The sequence below is a fragment of the Leptidea sinapis genome, chromosome 14 (genome assembly GCF_905404315.1).
Source record: "Leptidea sinapis chromosome 14, ilLepSina1.1, whole genome shotgun sequence".
Lineage (NCBI taxonomy): Eukaryota > Metazoa > Arthropoda > Insecta > Lepidoptera > Pieridae > Leptidea > Leptidea sinapis.
Genome location: NC_066278.1, coordinates 1,444,060 through 1,465,213, shown reverse-complemented (window position 1 = coordinate 1,465,213; position 21,154 = coordinate 1,444,060). Strand labels below are relative to the sequence as shown.

The 21,154-nt window shown below is 33.4% G+C and overlaps 1 protein-coding gene across 8 annotated transcripts in view; it reads right to left on the bottom strand.

Moving 5' to 3' along the window:
• The window catches only part of LOC126968057 (apoptosis-stimulating of p53 protein 2), a 395,431-nt gene that overhangs the window by 11,501 nt on the left and 362,776 nt on the right, over window positions 1-21,154 (bottom strand). For all 8 annotated transcript variants that reach the window (XM_050812856.1, XM_050812859.1, XM_050812854.1 and 5 more), the window contains one exon: window positions 7,766-7,947. In XM_050812856.1, coding sequence (XP_050668813.1) covers window positions 7,766-7,947 — 182 coding nt within the window. The remainder of the gene's footprint in view (window positions 1-7,765; window positions 7,948-21,154) is intronic.

The window sequence follows — 21,154 nt, the reverse complement described above, 5'->3', positions numbered from 1 at the left end:
TTGTACATAGCGAGAAAATTTACCTCTTGAGTAGGGTCAGCACATACACAACTCTCCACAATGTCTTGACACCTTTAATTATAAATACAAGTTTACTTGCACAAGTTAAGAGACTTAGACAAAGTTTTAATTGAATAATAATTCCGAATATTGCTTTACTATAGGTACTCTTAATTATGTTTTTAACTACCTAGGAGTTTAACATCGAACCAGTAATGTAGAAATAGGTACTTTCTTTATGTCAGTAGTGTGTGAGAAAATTATAAAAATTTCGAACTTTTGATATTGTTTATTAGATCAACAATTAAACATAATTAATATATTTAAAGGTATTTCCCAACAGACAACTATAAGTATTGAAAAGCGTCCAACTTTATAAAGCCTGCTCTAATAAATTATCGACGCGAATTTAAAAAAATATTCTTGAACGGATTATTTAGAAAATAACATACATAAAATCACTCTTGTGTCACAGAATTGTAGGAAGCTTTTTATACATCAGGAAAAAATGCGAAATTTCTCCTCTTTAATGTTTAGCCATTAGCACAACTGCAATGTTCGCAAGAGACATTTGCCTAGCATACCACGTAGCAACATCTCACGGATGCAGAACCAATACGAATTAGGCAACTTAAAGCTCAGAGCATACTCTCACTCCAAAGGCAACATATCCTTTGGACCTTTAGTATTGCTGATGTCCATGACCTTTTTCACTATCCATCACAAGGAAAATCTGGATGGAAAAGGAAAAGATTACAGAACCTCATTTTAGACTATTACTGTGTTTTACGGTTCGTTTTGCGAACAGCTATAATTATTATAACAGTCATTATAAAAGTCGCTGTTAATGGTTTATAATATTCATTTCTATATTATTCTTCGGTATTCTAAATAACCCTTAGCGGCAAGAAGATCAAACGTTTTGACGTGCAAAGCAATGTTCGAGAGTCGTGATAGTGTGATGTCTAACATAACAAAAAATGTGTTTGTAGCATGCGTAACAAAGGCCGAACCAATCCTGCCAGTGAGTGTTAGATGTGCGAGGCTACAGTATATTATTTAAACGTTTTCAATTGTACAATCGTCAACATGGTTCCAAAAATTTAATGACTTGATAAGGTAATTTAATTTCTCGTATATTGCATGCAAGTACCACGGACTAGTAAGAAAATAAGGACTCCGTGTCACCTTACATACCAGTGTAGCACCAAAACAAGCCGATTCACGTGTAAATACATAGCCCCACGCACACACCTACACTACTACAGGCCGATAGGCGGCCACTAAGAAAATTGTCATCGTCTGTGACAGATCAGTTTTCGTCTCAATAAAATATTTTAAAAATGCCGTCGTGCGTTGTGAATAAATGTAAAATCGAAACTTTATAATTATTTGTGGCCATTTATGATTATTTAAGGGAGAAAAAATTGTGTAACTAGTATCCCCCGTAACCGCATACACACTAGCATAACGGAGTCCTTCTTTTTTTACTCGTTCGTGGCAAGTACTTATAAAGTTTATATTATATTAATAACAAACAAAGCTTTATGCTGAACAAATGATTGGAAGAAATAGAATATAGACAACTAATCCTCAAACAAGGTCATCGTGCAGCCAGACTACTACTAGAACATTCTGGAAGGTCGGTCGGGCCGCTACAATCGAAGTCGAAATGGCATATGAAAGGCTCAAAACTAATCAATAATAATAATATTAACGTTATAAGCCCCTGACTACAGCTGTATTTCAATGCCTCAGAGTTAGCATGAGCAAAAAAAAATATTATTTTTTTTGTAAAAAAGTTTGCAGTATCGAGCTAAATTTAAATAAAAATTCCTAATTAGATGGTAACGCCGGTATAAAAAAGCTTTTAAAACATCATTAAGCATCTGCAGAAAGTCGTAATGTGGTTTTAATCATGTACGATCCGACTTATAAATATTTTATCTGATCTCATTAATCATTTGTAAGCACTCATCGTTAAGCAACGTAATCTGAAAACTTTTACATAAAACCTACCCACTGCCTCCATAAGCGGTATTTCGCTAAGCCGACATATTGCTTCGCACAGCCTACAACTTCATATTGGTAAAACAGATTGAAATATTCTTGATGGATATTAATATATTGTGGAGAGTGGATATCTATACAATTATTTTTTTCAATATCAAAGAAGTTTTTACTTAAATGTGTATATTTAGCTCTTACCTAATAGACATAAACTCACCTACTACTCGGCTAAGTCGAGTTAGTAAGTCTTTTGTGGGGCGATGTATACGCTTTTACAACAAGATTCCAGAAAATGTTCAAAACAAAAGTATTACGATATGTAAAAGAATTGTTAAAAAACGTTTGTGTGGTAAAGTTACTATACCATAAATGACTTTCTTCTTCAGGCTATTAAACAATAAGTTTAATTGTACAATATTACTTTGTGAACATATTTTTTTAAAAAAAAAAGCCCGCTGAGTTTGTTTCGCCCATTCTTCTCAGGTCTGAGGAATTCTTTTTGGAATGGGTGGTAGTTTTTGATTTTCAATAAGTGATGTCACATCCTATTTTGAATAAAAATATTTGAATTTGACCCCCGACGTCGTCAACGTTAAATAAATGTGTTTTAACTTTTTACGTTACGTATCTACTTTTGCATATTCAGTTATTGTTTGTTTTTCAACGCTTTTCTTTTTCCAAATCTTATTCCAAAAATTATATAAGACACATATTGGCGAGTGAAGCCGCATATAAAAGCTAGTTTATAATATTAGCAAGGAAATTCAAATTCAAGTTCATACATACATTGATGCTGAGATAATCAAATTTTGTTATATTTTCATAATCTACTGAATATTAATAAAGGTTGTGTTTTAGTCCAGTGGATAGATAGGCATTTTTATAGACTGCCAAATTTTGTGCCAACCTTAACCTTATTACAGGAACAAATTGAATTGTCTATCAAAGAGAATGTAATAGATACAGACCTTTTTAACGATCTTTTGAGGCGTTTGAATAGGGCTGTCAATGATATCAGTAATAAGCATAAATTAACAATATAATTCTTCCATAAAAAAATCAGAAATTCCAATCATTTTGTTTTGGATAAATTATTTTAAAAAAACACGAATGATAAAAAATCGTTTTTGATTTAAGAACCAATAATAATAAAAAAAATACTTGTATGTATTTATTATCGTTATATTAGTAATTTTAAAAATATCTTTTTCGACATTTTATTGACATAGCGCAACTTACGTACAACATCCCTACTTTCCCTTTCCCTTCTAATATTATAAATGTGAATCTAAGCTCTTGTTTGTTACGCTTTACTCCTAAACTACTCAACCGATTATCAAGGAATTTAGTACACACATTATCAAAGGTATTATAGGTAGGATATAGGATATGTTTTATTAAAAAAAAATTTAACGGAGGGTAAAAAACGCAGATATGATAAGGGTATTTCCCTATTTTATCTGTTATTCTACCTCGTAAATAACAGATAAAATAGGTAACAGTATAAATTATTAGAATTCTTGCAGTAAATAATTTTAATAATGCATGTTTTCAGTTTTTGAAACATCGGGGTATTTAGTAATTTTAAATACTGATGATTCCAGCCAAGCAATAAAGTACCTATCACATTGACTCATCAATCGAAATGTCAAGATCTTTCATAAACATCAAGGATTAATTAAGGGATTCAATGCGAGCTAAGCCTCGGGAAAAATCTAGTTATATCTTACTTAAGGCGACACTAAATGCCAGCAACCTTGAGCGATATGAGTTCACGGCTGCCGGCCCGCCATCTATGTAACAAAGCCAATATTTTCAACATTCTTGCGTGGAAAACAGTTTATATGCTTACAATCCTCGTTTTTCACTGCTAATCTGAATAAATGAACCTACACAAAAAAGTACAAGCTATAAGAATAACTTTTCTGAGAGAAGTACTAAAAAAAAGCGTCACGCCATGCCAAAAAACTTGTTTAACTTCAAAGAAATGTGGTAGTTCAAAAAGGCTCGGCAGTGTTAACTATAACCAACAGCAAGCATTAGCAACCTACAAATAAGACTTAAGGATATGTGTAACAGGATTAAGTAGTGTTCATAGCTCGAATTGCTATACTTTCACCACAAAACTTGTCTAAAAACACCATGTTTGCGTGTTTTCTGCTTAATCTTCGCCTTAAGGATTGGTCTCTGCTGCGTAGTCGCAAACTGCGGCAACTAATATTACGCTCAAGTGGGCGTACTTGGGCCAGTCTTGCACAATGTGTGACGTTGACGTGCCACATGTTCTGATAATCTTTGCTAATAAAATGCCACTGGCAAAACATGAAAGTAGTGATCGAGTATCAAGATTCAACGCACACAAGCATCTAATAGTTGCCGTAATAATAAAGCTATTTTTCTTAGTTACTGCGATATCTAGACCAATCCTTAATCTAATAATCATAATTTAGTATACGCCTATCTAATAAACGTATAAATTGATCACATTATAGATGAAAAAGCATAATTCCTTCTTCTTTATTCGTTGTACACTATTACAAAACATTACTAAGGACATTAACATCTACATTCGTAGCAATTGACAGTAAATATTCCTTTGTAATGTCGTTACTGTGAAACCCATTTAACAATTTGCAGCGATAGAAACATCAATCACGGACAAAAATGGATTTCACACGAGAATACCCTTACTCATGTTATATCTTATAATATTCTAATATTGTTCAAGAGCTGTCGCGTCCTATAATATCACTTCTTATTGAAATCTTTCAGTTTTCAAATGTTTTCACATGTAATTAAAAAGTAGAGGATTTGGATGTCATTTTTCATTTTGAAAATAAGGGACGAGACGAGCAGCACGTTGAGCTGATGGCAATTGATATGCCGTTCAAGATTATTAAATAAACCCAAAAATTCTGAGCAGCACTACAATTGCGCTCGTTACATTGGGACGTAAGATGTTAAGTCTCATTTGCCCAGTAATTTTATCAATATTGCTGTATAATATACGCGTGTAGAAGCATTGGATAGCGTTGATTTCAGTTCCGACGCAAGAATAATGAACTGAACACATTTTTGTACGCCTATTTCAATCTTCGCTTGTGTATGTACCGGAATCTTTGACCGTGATTTTCATCAACTTAAACTTTCGATTTACTTCGCGATTTGCAAACATTTCAGTGCATATTTTAACTTAGCTCATTTATACATCTACATAGACTATGGCAGCTGTGAAAACATCGAAAAAAATAGACTTTAGAACTAACCTCTATTAAGAGCAATTCACGCACACTGACGCAAAGTGTCAAGCACAAATCGCGAGTGTAATACATAGCTTGTCACGCACACTAAAGTATTATTCCTGGCCTGTTTTTATCGGTTGTCTAACACCAAGAGACTCTATCTAGACGTATCTATAAATTATCTCAGTATTTTCATTACTCTGGTCTTGTATCTGAACCAGAATATCTTAGTGGATAGTATAGTCTTTGTTTGTAAGTGAATTTTCAAACGTGTTTTTTAACCATCGTATAAAATGATAAAGAAATTGAGCTTTAAATGGGTAACTAGAACATATTTCAACATTAGTTTCTACTTTTAAGTGTTTTCTTTAAAATAAATAGGTTTAGAATTAGTTAGACTTTGTGCATTACTTTGTACGTAAGTGATTATAATCATTCGAAAATTGATGCTACGAATGTTAAAGTTGGCAATATCAGGTTTGAAACTCTGAAGTAATAAGACGAATGGGGAATACAAACACAACAACAGACAATAATTAGCTTAAGAAAGTTTTGTTGGCCATCTGATGAGAGGTTCTAGTGGGAATAGGTAGTAAGTGGGATGAACAGAGAAGTTGAAGGGATGAGACTAAACAAGAAGACCAAGGTGATCGCGATGGGATGTTATAAATTTTGAAGAAGAGCAGATGTAATAAACACGAGCATCGTGTGACTGGAAAGTAAGGTCTAGTCATTAGTTTTAAGTTAGGTTAAGTGATAGCAAATAGCCAGATTTTCCCAGTTTTCTGGATTTTTCCCCACAAACCATATGTATTAGTTATAAGCATAATAAAGCTTTATCCCTTAACACGTAGATACGGTTATAGCCAGGTGCGTGCATATCATACAGGCAATTAGGCAGTGCCTACCTCGTAAAAAACCTAAATAAATATAGAACTAGTGTTAAAGTTAATTTAGTTTCATTTGGTTCCGTTATTTATAACCAAACTTCAATTGAACACCCACTTCTATTAAAAAAGTGGTAACAAGTTTATATTCAAATTTAATTTGTACAAAAAGTTAAAACGCTTCAAACGGTAAGGTAGATGATCAAATTACACATGATAGATAAATCGTTATTTGTTCAACTCTATAGGTTAGCAAATATATAGCGCCATCTACAAAATCTTCTCTATTCTCTTCAGTTGATAATTTGCATAGGATGCCGGCTAGATTATGGGTACCACAACGGCGCCTTTTTCTGCCGTGAAATAGTAGGTAATGGGCATTATTATGTTTCGGTCTGAAGGGCGCCGTAGCTAGTGAAAATACTGGGCAAATGAGACTTAAACTCTTATGTGTTAAGTTGACGAGCGCAATTGTAATGCCGCTCATTATTTTTGTTTTTTTTTAAGAATCCTGAGCGGCACTGCATAGTAATGGACAGAACGTATCAATTATCATCAGATGATTGTCCTGCTAGTCTTGTCCCTTATTTTAACGAAATAAACATATTTTTTTTAAATGGTGGTGAACATAATATAGTATGTCTTATTCTGATATTCATGAGTGTAATATTTTCGTCTTAAATTAATAAATAAAGTGATTATCTTATAATTCATAAAGACCAATTGCAGTGGCCTGGTTTGACCATACCAATTCGTGCATGTTTGCTGTTTTCCCTTTTTTCAGTCCGTGAAAACGTGCGTACATGCGGGACAAATAAAAGGCGAAATCGAAGTGGTGAAATTGCGAGCGTCTTTTTGTCAGCAAAGTGATGTCAAGTCAATACTGAAAGTCTATTCAAAACAAAACTCCGGCTTAGCTTTTAACAAGTTAAATCTTCCTCCTTTTTCTGTTGTTCGTTTGTGCGTCTGTCAAGATTCTTTATTCAACGAATGCTTGAAGCAATCAATTGGAAAACATCAAATACTAGCGGCCTAGGTGGCCTATACCTTTTTCGGTCAGATTTATCATTAATGCCCACGGCATTAAAAATTTAATGATAAACATGTCCTACTCTGCTCGCTCGAGTCCGCGGCAGCATCAACACTTGATTGTCTTTGCAGATCAGTGGAAATGCCTTCTTTTAGATAGGTGGATGTGGCTTCACACCAATATAAAAGAATTCCCATTTACCCACTAACGTTTTAAGTAAAACATTGCTAACAGATGTATGGATTTAATTATTATTATATTTTTTTAATGAAAATGAGGGGCGAGACGAGCAGGACGTTCAGCTGATGGTAATTGATACGCCGTGCCCATTACCATGCATTGCCGCCCAGGATTCTTGAAAAACCTCAAACATTCTCACTGGCACTACTATTGTGCTCGTCGCCTTGACAAAATAAAATGTTAAGTCTTATTTGTCGAGTAATTTCACTAGCTACGGCGCCCTTCAGACCGAAACACAGTAATGTTTACACATTATTGCTTCACGGCAGAAATAGGCGCCGTTGTGGTACCCATAATCTAGCAGGCATCCTGTGCAAAGGAGGCTTTCACTGATATATTATTATTATAAAACAAACCTTTGCTGGGGCTGTCGATGTGCCGCCGCAAGTTGCCGGTTCAGCGCTCTCTTCCTCAGCAACCTCGCTTGGAGTTCCGACACTCTTCTGTCGATACTCCTCATCTCCTCTTGTCGAGCTCCCAGTGCTGCACGCTGAGCTGATAGCCTTCCGTTCTGTTGTTCATTTAGTTTGTTGCGGTACTGAAAATTTTAAATTGGTAATCACGGATTTGAACTTGTGCGATATTTAAATTTTCAAATCAAATAAGTATATTTCTCCCAATATGTAGTATAGTTAAAATGTTAAAATATAGTTGGGAGACAGGAGCTCAAACTAGGTAGAACCTGTGCTATGAGTCTCCTGCCCCCCCCCCCCACTCTCAACTAATTATATAATTGCATTTTATTATCTATATTATTGAGACTAAATTTTAAATATGCTTGTGTGTGTAAAATATGATAATGAATGCTTCAAAGAGAGTGTGATCCTCTTTTCAGTTTCTCTGTGTGTTCAGTGTGAGTAAAGAAAATATTATATGAACCTATATGTATTTACCACGTCTCAAATGGTTAATAAGCGCAACGACAGTTTCAGGGATCAGTAAATTGCATGTTGGTTCCGTACCACGTACAAGATATATGTTTTAAGTGTTTCATGCCGCCTCCGAAGTCCCGCCGCGACCACGATTCATGCAATTGGATCGAAATATCGGCATCAAATCAATAAAAAATAATATCGTGAGTACCCGTCATAATAATTACAACGTTAAATTTCCGCGATGATAAAAGTTTAAAAACAAGGAAATAGTAATTTTTTTATATGAAGAAATGACGAAACTAGAGAGCCATTTACCCGATATCACGGTAAGTGATAAAACCAGCACATTACATTGCAGTGCCGCTCAAGATTATTGATTGAACCTAAAAAAACCTGAGCGGCTTCGGAACCGCGCTCGTCACGTCGATACATTCGAGTAAGGTGTGTAACTTTTAGTCAAAGATTTAATGTAAAAATTCATTTAATAATGGGAATGAATGTCATTTAATTCGAGGAATTATGCCCCAATAAGTTATAATAATACCTATAACTGAATAAAAATTCTCTAAACTTAAAACGCAAACTCATTTATGGAAAAGTTAAATAAAAAAATAATGAAATTGCCCGAGCAAGCCTTTAAAAGATGGAAAAGGTTCTGTGCAGCCGTAAGCTGTCCAAAAAGCTCAATCCGACAAGATGGGAAAAGTTGAATATTTGGGACACGTCTTGAGAAACGAGAGATACCAACTGCTCCAACTTATAATGACGGGCAAATTAGAGTGAAAACGACGCGCTAAAAGAAGAAAAAAGTCCTGATTGCGTAACATCCGGGAATGGACGACGATCGCCAGCGTAGAAATACTATTTCGCTTGGCGCAAGAACGCGAAAAATTCACTGAGCTGACGGTCAACCTCCAGTAGTGGAGAGACACAAGAAGAAGAAGAAAAGAATGGACAGCAAAACATTGTTACTCTCTTACTCCATCTTTACAAATACGTCAATTGTCAACGTACACAAGCAATTTTAAATACAATTTATGCAAAGTGATAAAAAAGTACTTAAAAGATTCAACTTCCCCCTAAAGTTTATGATTTCTACGATATAGCTGCAATTGCATGCCTGTATGCCTATTGGGCAAATACTATTTTATTTATAATAGATTCTCCACCAAATTCACAAAGAAATTAAACAATTTCATAAGCAGTTCATTTTATTCCCCTATACCGGTGTATAACAAAATGTCAATTTATTTCCCCAACGAAATTCGATAGTTCCAATTTACGGCGGAGCCTGTATTGCACGGAACAGCCGTGTCTGGATCATGAAAATATATTTCGGGTCATTCTGTGTCGCGAGGCGAATTTTATTATTTGTATGGTCGCAGTAACAAACCGCACGTATTTGTCGAAGCCACCGATCTAAAAACTGAAGCTGAAACACCTTTTTGGACTACTTTTCCGATAGTATTTCTTAGAGCCGATGATTATCTTGACTTTCATATTAAAAGCTTTGTCGAAATGTTCTGATTGCTTAAATCATAATTCAAATATTTTATTTCATTTAAAGACAATGCGTATAGCAAAACCTACAATATTATTACTAAATAAACATTAAATAGTTTTAATAATATGTAATACCTTTAGAATACAGTGATTAAATGATCTTTTAACTATTAGCTAAAACAAGAAAAATCGTAAGCACATATGTTAAAAAAAGAGATTCGGTATACTTGCACTGGCAAATAGCTCATACATTAAGGAGTAAGAATTTTTATTTTAGAAAATGTGTTAGGGTTCCCCGCGCCAGGCAAATAGCAAAACCAACAATCTACCCCAGCGAAGACCCTAAATAAGTCATCTTAATATATATAAATCTCGTGTCACAATGTTTGTCCTCAATGGACTCCTAAACTAATGAACGGATTTTAATGGTGATTACTTCATGGAGTGCAGTTTGGTCCAACTTGAGAGATAGGGTAGTTTTTATTTCGATTTGGGACCCATAAATATTTTTATTTTCAATATTTGTTTTGTATGGACATATTTTCTATGAGAGAATTTAGTGACGCACGGTTTGACAGTTCCGCTGTGAAACAATTTCATTATAACAACATTCTTTACGAAATATTTCTTGATGTTTAGAAATTTTATTGGCAAATTCCTATAAAACAGTATTTTTTTATTATCTACAGAACAACGTCTGTCGGGGCAGCTAGTATACAATAAATAAGAATAACATTACTGAGAATTATTCATATAGAACATTGCAAGCGGAATGTATATTTAACCGTGAAACTATAAGTCTATTGATTTACATTTAGCTGAGCGCGGGGTAATTTTATCTCTCCAAACATATACGTAGGTCACACTAAAAGTTTTGCGTAACTTAAAAAACAACGTGTTTTAACCAAAATATTATGTTTATTGCTTGTCAAAATACTCTTCTTTATATTTTAAACATTTTTTCATGCAATCGAACTATTTTTTAAAACAGGAGGACCACAGATCTGAAGGCATGTTTTCTACGTGCCGATTGAACGCTATCACTGCCTCTTCGGAATTGGTAAAAGTGAAAGAGGTGAGAGGTCACCAAATCTTGGATTTTGGTGAAAATACAGAAATCACAGGGCTGCTAGGTCGAGGTTATATGCAGGATGGGTGACGAGTTGTACTTTTTCGGACGCTAAAAAGGAGGAGGATGTAGGAGAACGCGGCTTTTTGGTCGTCTTTCGCGAATTTTTTATAACACCCTGGGTAAACAAATTGTGGAATACCATTCGGTATTAACACTTTTTTTGATCTTCAAGTGGAATTGTACAGATGGGACCCGTCGTAGCTGAAAAAAAAATGCGAACAATTTTTTACCACCGTTTCTCGCCTGCCTCACTTTTGTTGGCCTGTTCTCATTTTCAAACACCCATTGATTGCTGTTTTTTTCGGGTTCAAAACAATAAATCCACGTTTCGTCTCCTGTGACAATGTCATAAACTGCATTAGAATGTCCGTGGTCATAATTCATTAGCATCTGTGAGCACAATTCGTAGCCGCATTATTTTCGTTGACGGTAGTTGATGGCCGCCCTTCACGAAATTCGTCATGTAAATTTTTTTTGACTTACAGTTTTTGACATTTGAGTATTTTTGTTGCGTCACTTTGCATATATTGCAATTGAAATGATTTGTAAAACAATTAAAATGTAAATCTTGACTTAAAAGAGTGGCAATGAGTTTCTTGCTATTTCTTCTCATTAGCTCAACCCTTTACAAAGTAGCGGTAAATTCAATAAGAAACAATTTTTTTTTGACATACATAAGTGTCATTTCCGTGACCTACATGAATAAAGTGTTTTTGAATTTGAATTTGAAAAGAAACCCGACCTCTCTCAAATTCAGCAAACCATTGCCTCACGGTGTTCAAGCAAGGTGCTTCTCTCCCAAAAGCATTTTGAAGACGATCGGCACAGTCTTGCGAAAAGAGAGAACTTTTAAAATCATAAAAAATCATTGGTCTAAAATCTTTTCGACTTTTTTTCATTTTCGTCGCGTAGGGTAGATCTTTGATGTGTGATAAAAAACAATTGACAAATGATTTCCCACCAATTGTTTTTTTTTATTACTAAGAAGTTGCAACGTTTCAAAAAATATAACATTTGAAATTCAAATAGCGGATCTATTATTAGCTAGAAGTACAAAATTTTTGTGTGCCCCATGTATGTAATAAAATCGTATGCCCCATATACAGGATGTCCCAAAGTTATGGGACATGAAGGGAAAGTACCTTAAATATCGAAGATAGGCTATTTTACTGAAAGAAGACTTTATGTTATTTTTAAAAGTTAGTAATTCTGCATTCAAAGATTTTCTAAAAATTACTTGCCTCGTCTGGGAATCGAACCGACTTAAATGTAAAAAAAACACCCCTACTCTTATGATGCCAATCCAAAGAATGGCCAAAAACTAATAACTCTTCTTAAGTAACATAGTACTTTAAAAGAAAGTAGTCAATTAAGTGGGTATATTTTTGTAAATAAATTAATTAAATGCTCAAAATGTGATCTCTCTTGTCTTACGCAAATCGCCAATCTTTTAATGAGTCCGCTGCCTGTTGATTTTCTTATCATTTTATGGTGAATACTCGATATGATTTGGAAAAATTCTGTTTGTAACTCGCCCACGTTCTCGTATCGCTTTTTGTATAGCATATCTTTCACATATCCCCAAAAGAAGAAATCTAATGGTGTAAGTTTCGGGGATCTGGCCGGCCATCTAATCGGTCCATTCGTACCAATCCAAGTAGGAAAACATTCATTTTACGTTGTTCCTTTCTTTTAAAATACTATGTTACTTAAGAAGAGTTATTAGTTTTTGGCCATTCTTTCGATTGGCATCATAAAAGTAGGGGTGTTTTTTTTTTACATTAAAGTCGGATCGATTCCCAGACGAGGCAAGTAATTTTTAGAAAATCTTTGAATGCAGAATTACTTACTTTTCAAATAACATAAAGTCTTCTTTCAGTAAAATAGCCTATCTTCGATATTTAAGGTACTTTCCCTTCATGTCCCACAACTTTGGGACACCCTGTATATAATAAAATCGTAACCGAGCCTTCTCTGTCGGTACATAGAATATATTTTTAACAAATCCATTGTGACACATTTTGTACTATTGTAACCACTGTAACCGAGTTCAAAAGTATTTCTGTGTGTTTTACACTACGTATTGTGGCAAGCTCCCCTTAATATTTAACGTTTGCTTTATTCAGTTGAGTAAATAAACAGTTTAGCTAATTGAAATAATCCGCCCAAATTTGTTCCCGCTTCTTTAAAATAAAGTTTCATTAAAATGTTGTGCCAATGGTACTAAACCCTTCTTGGTGTCCCTGTTAACTCTATTTGTGTTACGGTAAGAAGAGAGCCGTAGCTGAAGAAATAACAGGGCTAGTGAGAGATAAAATCTTAATTTGAAGATTGTTATCACGTTCAAGAATTCTGAGCAGCGCCGCATTCCATTAGACTTCAACCCATATTTTCAGGTTAAAGTTTTTACCTACTCATCTCATCACTTTGGGTCATAATATTTATGCAAGTTGTATAGTATTGCATAAGTATTATGGCTTACTTTTGGATTTATTTTATACAAAATAATGTAAGAAGCACCGAAAAAACTTTGTATATTTTTTAAATAAAATTTTTTATCCCTAAAATATAAGACTACTTTCCTGTTTTTTTTTATGGAATAGGAGGACAAACGAGCGTACGGGTCACCTGGTGTTTAGTGATCACCGCCGCCCACATTCTCTTGCAACCCCAGAGGAATCACAAGAGCGTTGCCGGCCTTTAAGGAAGGTGTACGCGCTTTTTTTGAAGGTACCCATATCGTATCGTCCCGGAAACACCGCACAAGGAAGCTCATCCCACAGCGATGTAGTACGCGGAAGAAATCTCCTTGAAAACCGCACTGTGGAGGACCGCCACACATAAGTTAACATGTTACACATGTTTAAAATATATAAGACTACTTTCAACCTTATCGTTAGTTAATTAATGAAAAATCGTTTTAATATGATCCACATTTCTGTAAAAAATACTTGGAGACTAACAGTGCTGGGTCTACAACAATTTATTTATTCTGTGTTTGATTGTGTTATGATAATATATGGTATACCTGTTTGTAGTTTCTATATCTAAGTATCTATACGAGTATGTACCACAGACTATAAATTGCTTGACAACGCATTGATCGTTAAGCTCATGAAACTTTAATAGAAACCTATTAAAGTTCTATGTTCCAATTACGAGAATTGAAGGTTTTCAATCAGGAATTCAGGCACGTGTTCATGTTCTCAAAGTGATTTGACTTTTCTCAACATGACATATGCAATTGCCTTCCCCTCAGACTTGTATATTAGTTCAAGTGATTATTTTTTCGTTCACCTTCAACCCCTAATAAATTGAAAAATAAACTCTTCCTAGCCAATTGACTAACTATGATTAATATATTGTGTGTGTTTGAGTAGATTTCTGAATTGCAATTGAATAACTATACTTGGCACTGTAAAGAAACTTTTCTTACTATCTTCTGACGATAAATTTTTACAACTTTAGATACAAAAATTTCCTAAAGTTATACCCCCTTATTCATAATAATAATAATATTCTGCTAACTTAAAGCATTGCTAATTCTCACTCTGTCTTCTTCTATTGACCTAAAACAGAATGAGACAAAACACTCCTTAGCGGCTGTTTAAAGTTAGCGGACCATTATGATTAAGGGGGCTAGCATATTAACCCAAAAATATTTTATGCCCAACATTAGTTTTTTTTTATTAATTTGCTGTTACTTAAGTTCGGGCATTTGTTTAAATAGTATTACCTGAAACTAATAAACCAAAAGAAGTGTTTAACGTGTTCGTAACAAATTATATATATATAATATATATAATTTGTTACGTTTGTTAGATATACATATATATATATATATATATATATATATATATATCTAGTTAGTTCTAGTTCTAAATATGACCAAATAAACCAGCTCTAACTTATTCAATGGGCTACAATCATTGAGACTTAAAATCACTTCATATTAGAATAATTGCAGTAAATATTCTTAATGATTTACATATTGCCATAATTTATGAATGTATATATAACAAAAATAAAAAAAATCTTTATTAAAATATGAAAACAATCATTATACAGCTTCTTAAACTATACAATTAACTAAATACAATATAACTAATTATTATTCAAAGTTAACTTTCATTAGTATAGATAACTAAGTGGCTGTCATTAAATTGATTAGCCCTATCGTTTCGTACTAGTAAAAACTGTATCACCAAAGGATAGTATTCATCGTCCTTAGATCAGTGATACTTAGGTGCGTGTACTTGAAATTAGCAAACTTATACAAACTAGGTATTTGATTGTGTTCGATCAAGTGTTATATTATATTTACGTTATGACTGTTATGTGTGTATGTGTGAAGGGTGAAGTGTGTACTGTATTTATGTAAATATGTACATGGAGCTAAGAAATTTGACACCATTCATGATCATCATTTATTTGTGATTTTTTTAATTAACTATGGTGTTGTCTTCAGTTAAAATAAATTTTTAAATTCATGAAATAAAACTTTACTACTGTTTACACAAACTTCTCAAATTTACTACTTTACTTAAGATCCCTGTATCAATCTGAGCCTACGTATCTAAAAGTTAAGAATCCTAAGTATCTATACAGGGTGTCCCAAAACTCAACGATAACCTGGTACCGGGCGAGAGGCCAAGGTATACCAGTTATGAAAAAAATAAGAAAAAAAATCTATGTCACTTAGTCAAGCGATGATAGACATTTTTAGGTACTGTGATCGCAATTTTCACAATTTTACAGTGATTTTTTTAATAATGTTATCTCAAATAACAGTGCTATTAATGAAAGTAATAATCATTGTTAACTAAGTAAAATAAATTAAATTTTGACGAGTTATGGTTTATAAAATTTATGTCAGTCAACTTTGACACTCTACGTTGGAAAAAAAATGTACTACACTACCTATGGCAAGTTTTTTCAACAGATGGCCCATTTTGTTCTCTGTATCAATTTGAGCCTTATGGTTTAGCATATACGGTCTTAAATAGAGGCTTCTGAAGTCCAGCCTTAATAGTGTATTATATATTTGCAAATATTTAAAACACATACGCGTACTAAAAATAGTGCACGTTGTTTCAGAGAAAGTTAATATAAATCAACAGTTTTAAAAGTGATCAACCCTTATTTCTAATACACTTTGCACAAAGTTCTGTTTTGATTTGATAACAGACTTAAGTTTTAATACTGCATATAAAACAGCTGATTAAATAATATTTACCAGAAATAAAACCTTGATAAATATCACAATAATATACACTTCACTTGTTTATTATTAACACAGATAAGGTCAGAATACATGTATCCACTTGACTCTATGGCTGGTATTAATCTTACTGATCTTACTAAATTGTTAAATTGATGTCTGAATCGTTGGCACCTGTACAGGGGACATCCCGTGACGTGTCTGAAGATTAAAATAAGCCGAGAGCATTGAAACAACGAGTTGAATAGCTGGCCAAGAATCAGTTAAGAAGATAACGAATTTTTTGTTTATATTAAACATTTCTGTTGTAAAGTTAAGTTGCATCAATTCTCAAACATTAATATTGAATTATAAACAAAATTCGTCGTTTTTTCTACACTACTATACTAGCCGGAAGCGATATAGTTAATAGATATATCAGATACACTGAAACATACAAAATTGAAAGTTATATTGTCATGAAAACGTTTGCACCTACCAGGGTTAGAACTATGGATTTCTAGCCAGAGGTTACTAACCACTGAGCTAAAAATGTCATTGTTTATATATAAATACGCAGACTATGCTGAAATATTCCACAAAATGTATTGTAGTCGTCTTGGATTAGACTCTGTTTGATCGAAAACTATGGATTAGTAATATTTTAACACTTCCACTTCACTTTACCAGTGGCTCCCTTTGCATAGGATGCCGGCTAGATTATGGGTACCACAACGGCGCCTATTTCTGCCGTGAAGCAGTAATGTAAAATTATTACTGTATTTCGGTCTGAAGGGCGCTGTAGCTAGTGGAATTACTGGGCAAATGAGACTTAACGTCTTAAGTCTGAAGGTGACGAGCGCAATTGTGGCTTCCTTTGCATAGGATGCCGGCTAGATTATGGGTACCACAACAGCGCCTGTTTCTGCCGTGAAGCAGTGATGTAAAATTATTACTGTGTTTCGGTCTGAAGGGCGCTGTAGCTAGTGAAATTAATGGGCAAATGAGACTTAACATCTTAAGTCTCAACGTGACGAGCGCAATTGTGGTGCCTCTCAGAGTTTTTGGGTTTTTCAAGAATCCTGAGCCGCACTGCATTGTAATAGGCAGGGCGTATCAAATACCATCAGTTGAACGTCCTGCTCGTGTCGTCCCATATTGGAATAAAAAAAAAACTGTACATTTTAGCAAAACATTTGTGTTTGTTTTGATATTGTCCATGATTATTACATCAACATTAATTTTATAAACGATTGATAAATTAAAATACTGAGCTATCATAAATGTATTTAACGTGCGCGGCTTCAGGCAAAAGCCAACTAATTCAAACACAGGCCTTTCACCCTCAGGCAGTTGAAATCGGGTCAATTGAACTGCGATTACCATTAACGGACGAGTAAAATTTTGTTTACGATCATTTAAGGAAATGAGGTAATAAAAGTGACAGAATGTTCGTAATGATCACTTTGCTAATTGCGAATTCACTTGTCATACAAACCCTGTTAAAAGCACTTTGTGTCATACAGATTAAATTACTTTGTATACGATAAATTGTACTTAAGAAACGGCGGAGCACTTTGATGGAAGATGAGACATTCAGGACATAATATAACCTAACTAAATAAGATGTTCGTTTTGGGAAACAAGATTGTAAATTAGACTAGTATTGAAATAAATTACCAGGAAAAAAAAAACATTTTTTTTAAATAAATAATTTCGAAATATTTGATTTTTAAACATTATTATTTATACAGTCAATAAGTGAGAACCATAATTTAAACATAAGAAATATATATTTTTTTAAAAGATAATGGTTGAAGTTTAAAATTGATATCAATTCCTCATAGACGATAGATGAAAAAATCACATTAAATAAAAATCTTATTTTGCAAATTGAAAAATGGAATAATTTCATCAAAATAATGTACTGTCATCGGTCCTTGATATCTCTACGAAGTTTAAAAGAAATGTGGCGGTTTAAAGTGGGTCAAAATCGCGCCCAAATGAGTCGCTTACAAACAAACATACATACACTTGAAGCTAATAAAAAGCGTGTAAGTTTATATATTTTTGTCATTTATCTTAAATTCGTCGATAAGGCAGGAATTGGTGTTCATTTTAAATTTCAACCATTATATTTTCAACAAAAGCGTGTTTTTTAGTTTTTTTTTTAAACTATTTGTATGTTCACGAACAATCTGTAGATTTTATTTCAATAAAGTATTTTTGACTTTGACTTTATTTATGATGTTGTAACATGAAATCTTGTTGGGGAACAAGACATAAGTTATAATAGTTAAAAATGAGAATAAGCTAGTAATTTCTAGTTATAATATCAAATCAGCTGTTTTATTGATAGAGTTAAGAGTCGCATCTAAAAACAAATTACTATTTACATCTAAAATCTACAGCACGATACCAATGATCAATGTTTGAGATAGCTTCTATAAAATCTCTCGTCGTTTTCAATAAATTCGCTTCTGCTAGCTCGATAATAAAAGAGTGTACGGAGCGAGGCAATTAATGAAGCAATAAATAAGACCAAAGTGAATTCAAGAAATTCTCATTTCATTTAATTTTTTTCTACAAAACAAAATATTAGTCGTGATTGGTTCCTATCCAGATCTTCTAATTATCACAAATGGTTTAAAAATGTTTCCTTATCAAGAGGATTTGCGTGTATATGTAACAAAATACTATCAGTCATTACAATATTTTTAGCCGACTTCAAAAAAGGAGGAGGTTTTCAATACGTCGGTATGTTCTCAGAACTTTCGACTGGGTGAACCGATTTTAATAATTTTTGTTTATTTGAAAGCTGGTGCTTCCCAGTCCTATAACTATGTATGTAGTTACAAACATATCTTGGTTGACACCGACTCCAATAAAACTAACAGTAATCGTTACTAGAATTAGATTAATAAATGAGTTTGTATGAAAATACGCAATTATTTTTATACTTTTAGTGCATTTTATACTTTTATTTTTGAATAGGAATCATGAAAGATAATCTATACATATATAAAAATGAATTGCTGTTCGTTAGTCTCGCTAAAACTCGGGTACAGCTGGACCGATTTGGCTAATTTTTTGTCTTGAATTATTGGTGGAAGTCCAGAGAAGGTTTAAAAGGCGAATAAATATGTAAAACCTCAGAATTAAATAAAAACAACGATTTTGATATTTCTTTGATTCTTTCCCCGTCGTTCAGAAATCATATTAAAATAATAGTTTATAATGAATAACTAATTAGATCATAACTGTGTGTGTCTGACAATATCAAATTGAACCCTTATAAATAGCCAGTACCTATTTCAGAGGAAAAATCGAAAATAATAATATAATTTCACACATTTTATTTTTTTTTAACCAAAAAAGGATTCCTTTTGTTTGTTTTACATTTATTTTATACAAAAGTTTAGGTCTTTTATTTATTGATTGAGGCAGTACGAAGTCGGCCGGGTCAGCTAGTATCATAATATTTTTTAATAAGTAATAAATATTTTTACCAATTAAGGATGAATATGTCAAGTGAAACATATCACTATATAGCATATAAATACTTTGCACGACGTAAGAAGTTACTATTAATTTTAATAGGCAAGACATTTATGTTAAAAAGTTTTACAATTGGAATAAGCTCGTATCGTATGGTAATAAGGTCTTGGTAACAAGAAATTACTCGAAAAATGTAAAGGCATTTAAAAACAAATAACTATTAACAGAATATCGATGATCGATAAGTATTTGAGATAGCTTCTACAAAATTCCTCGTATTTTTCAATAAATTCGCTTCTATTTTGACGACCTGTATAGCCGAGTGGTTAGCGATCCTACCTACTATGCTAGAGGTCCCGGGTTCGAATCCTGGTAGGTGCAAGCATTTATATGATGAATATGGATGTTTGTTTCTGAGTCATGGATGTTTAAAGGTATTTATGTATGTTTAAGTAAGTATATTGTATTAAATATATCATTGTCTTGTAACCCATAACACAGGCTATATATGCTTAACTTGGGGCAAGATAATTTGTGTAATAAGTGTGCCAATATTATTATTATTATTATTATTTGCTCGATAATAAGAGAATGTAACGAGTTAGGTACTGTAATAAACCAAAAATAAAACCAAAATGAACTCAAGAAATTCTCGAACAATTTTCGTTTATTTTTTTATGAGAAAAAGTGTCGAGGCGAGCAAGATATGATACCTGACTCTGCCCACTTACACGCTGTGCCACTTAGAGTTCTTGATTGACCCCAAACTTCTGAGCAGCATCGCAATTGCACGAGTCATTTTGAGACATAAGATATTATGGCCCAGCAATTTCAAATTTAGCTACGACACAAACCGAAACACATTGTGTGCATGATATTATTAATAACAAAATTACATGTTATTTATTTTCTCCCGATACAATTGTCGAATGACGTCTATTTACCGTGATGTATACATGTATTTGTTACAATATATTATGCCAGTAAATACAGTGGGCACTGATATATTTCAACTAGTTAGAACCTGTATCAAATATTAAATATCAATCAATACTAACCCCCTTATTCATAATGGTCCGCTAACTTAAAACAGCCGCTAAGGAGTGTTTTTCTCATTCTGACTTAGGTCAATAGAAGAAGACAGAGTGAGAATTAGCAATGCTTTAAGTTAGCAGACTATTATGAATAAGGGGGTTACAAGTTAATAAATTTTGACAGAAATTTTGATAATATATTTATAATCGTTGTCAACCTGGTTCGAGGTTAATATTTTCCGCACTATATTATCGCGAATGGCTTTCATGTAGTTAACTTGCCCAGGACATGCTTCCTTAATGTCTACGATTATGCTTCAATTCCGAGCATAAATTGCCCAGACTAAAAAGTAACTATTCGGGACCACTGGCTATTCAAACTACTAAATTTTTAACATAAATCTTTTTTATGGAAAATGAGGACAAACGAGCGTAAGGGTCTGAAGTGATCACCGCCGGCTACACTCTCCCGCAACACCAGAGGAATCAAGAGCGTTGCGGGC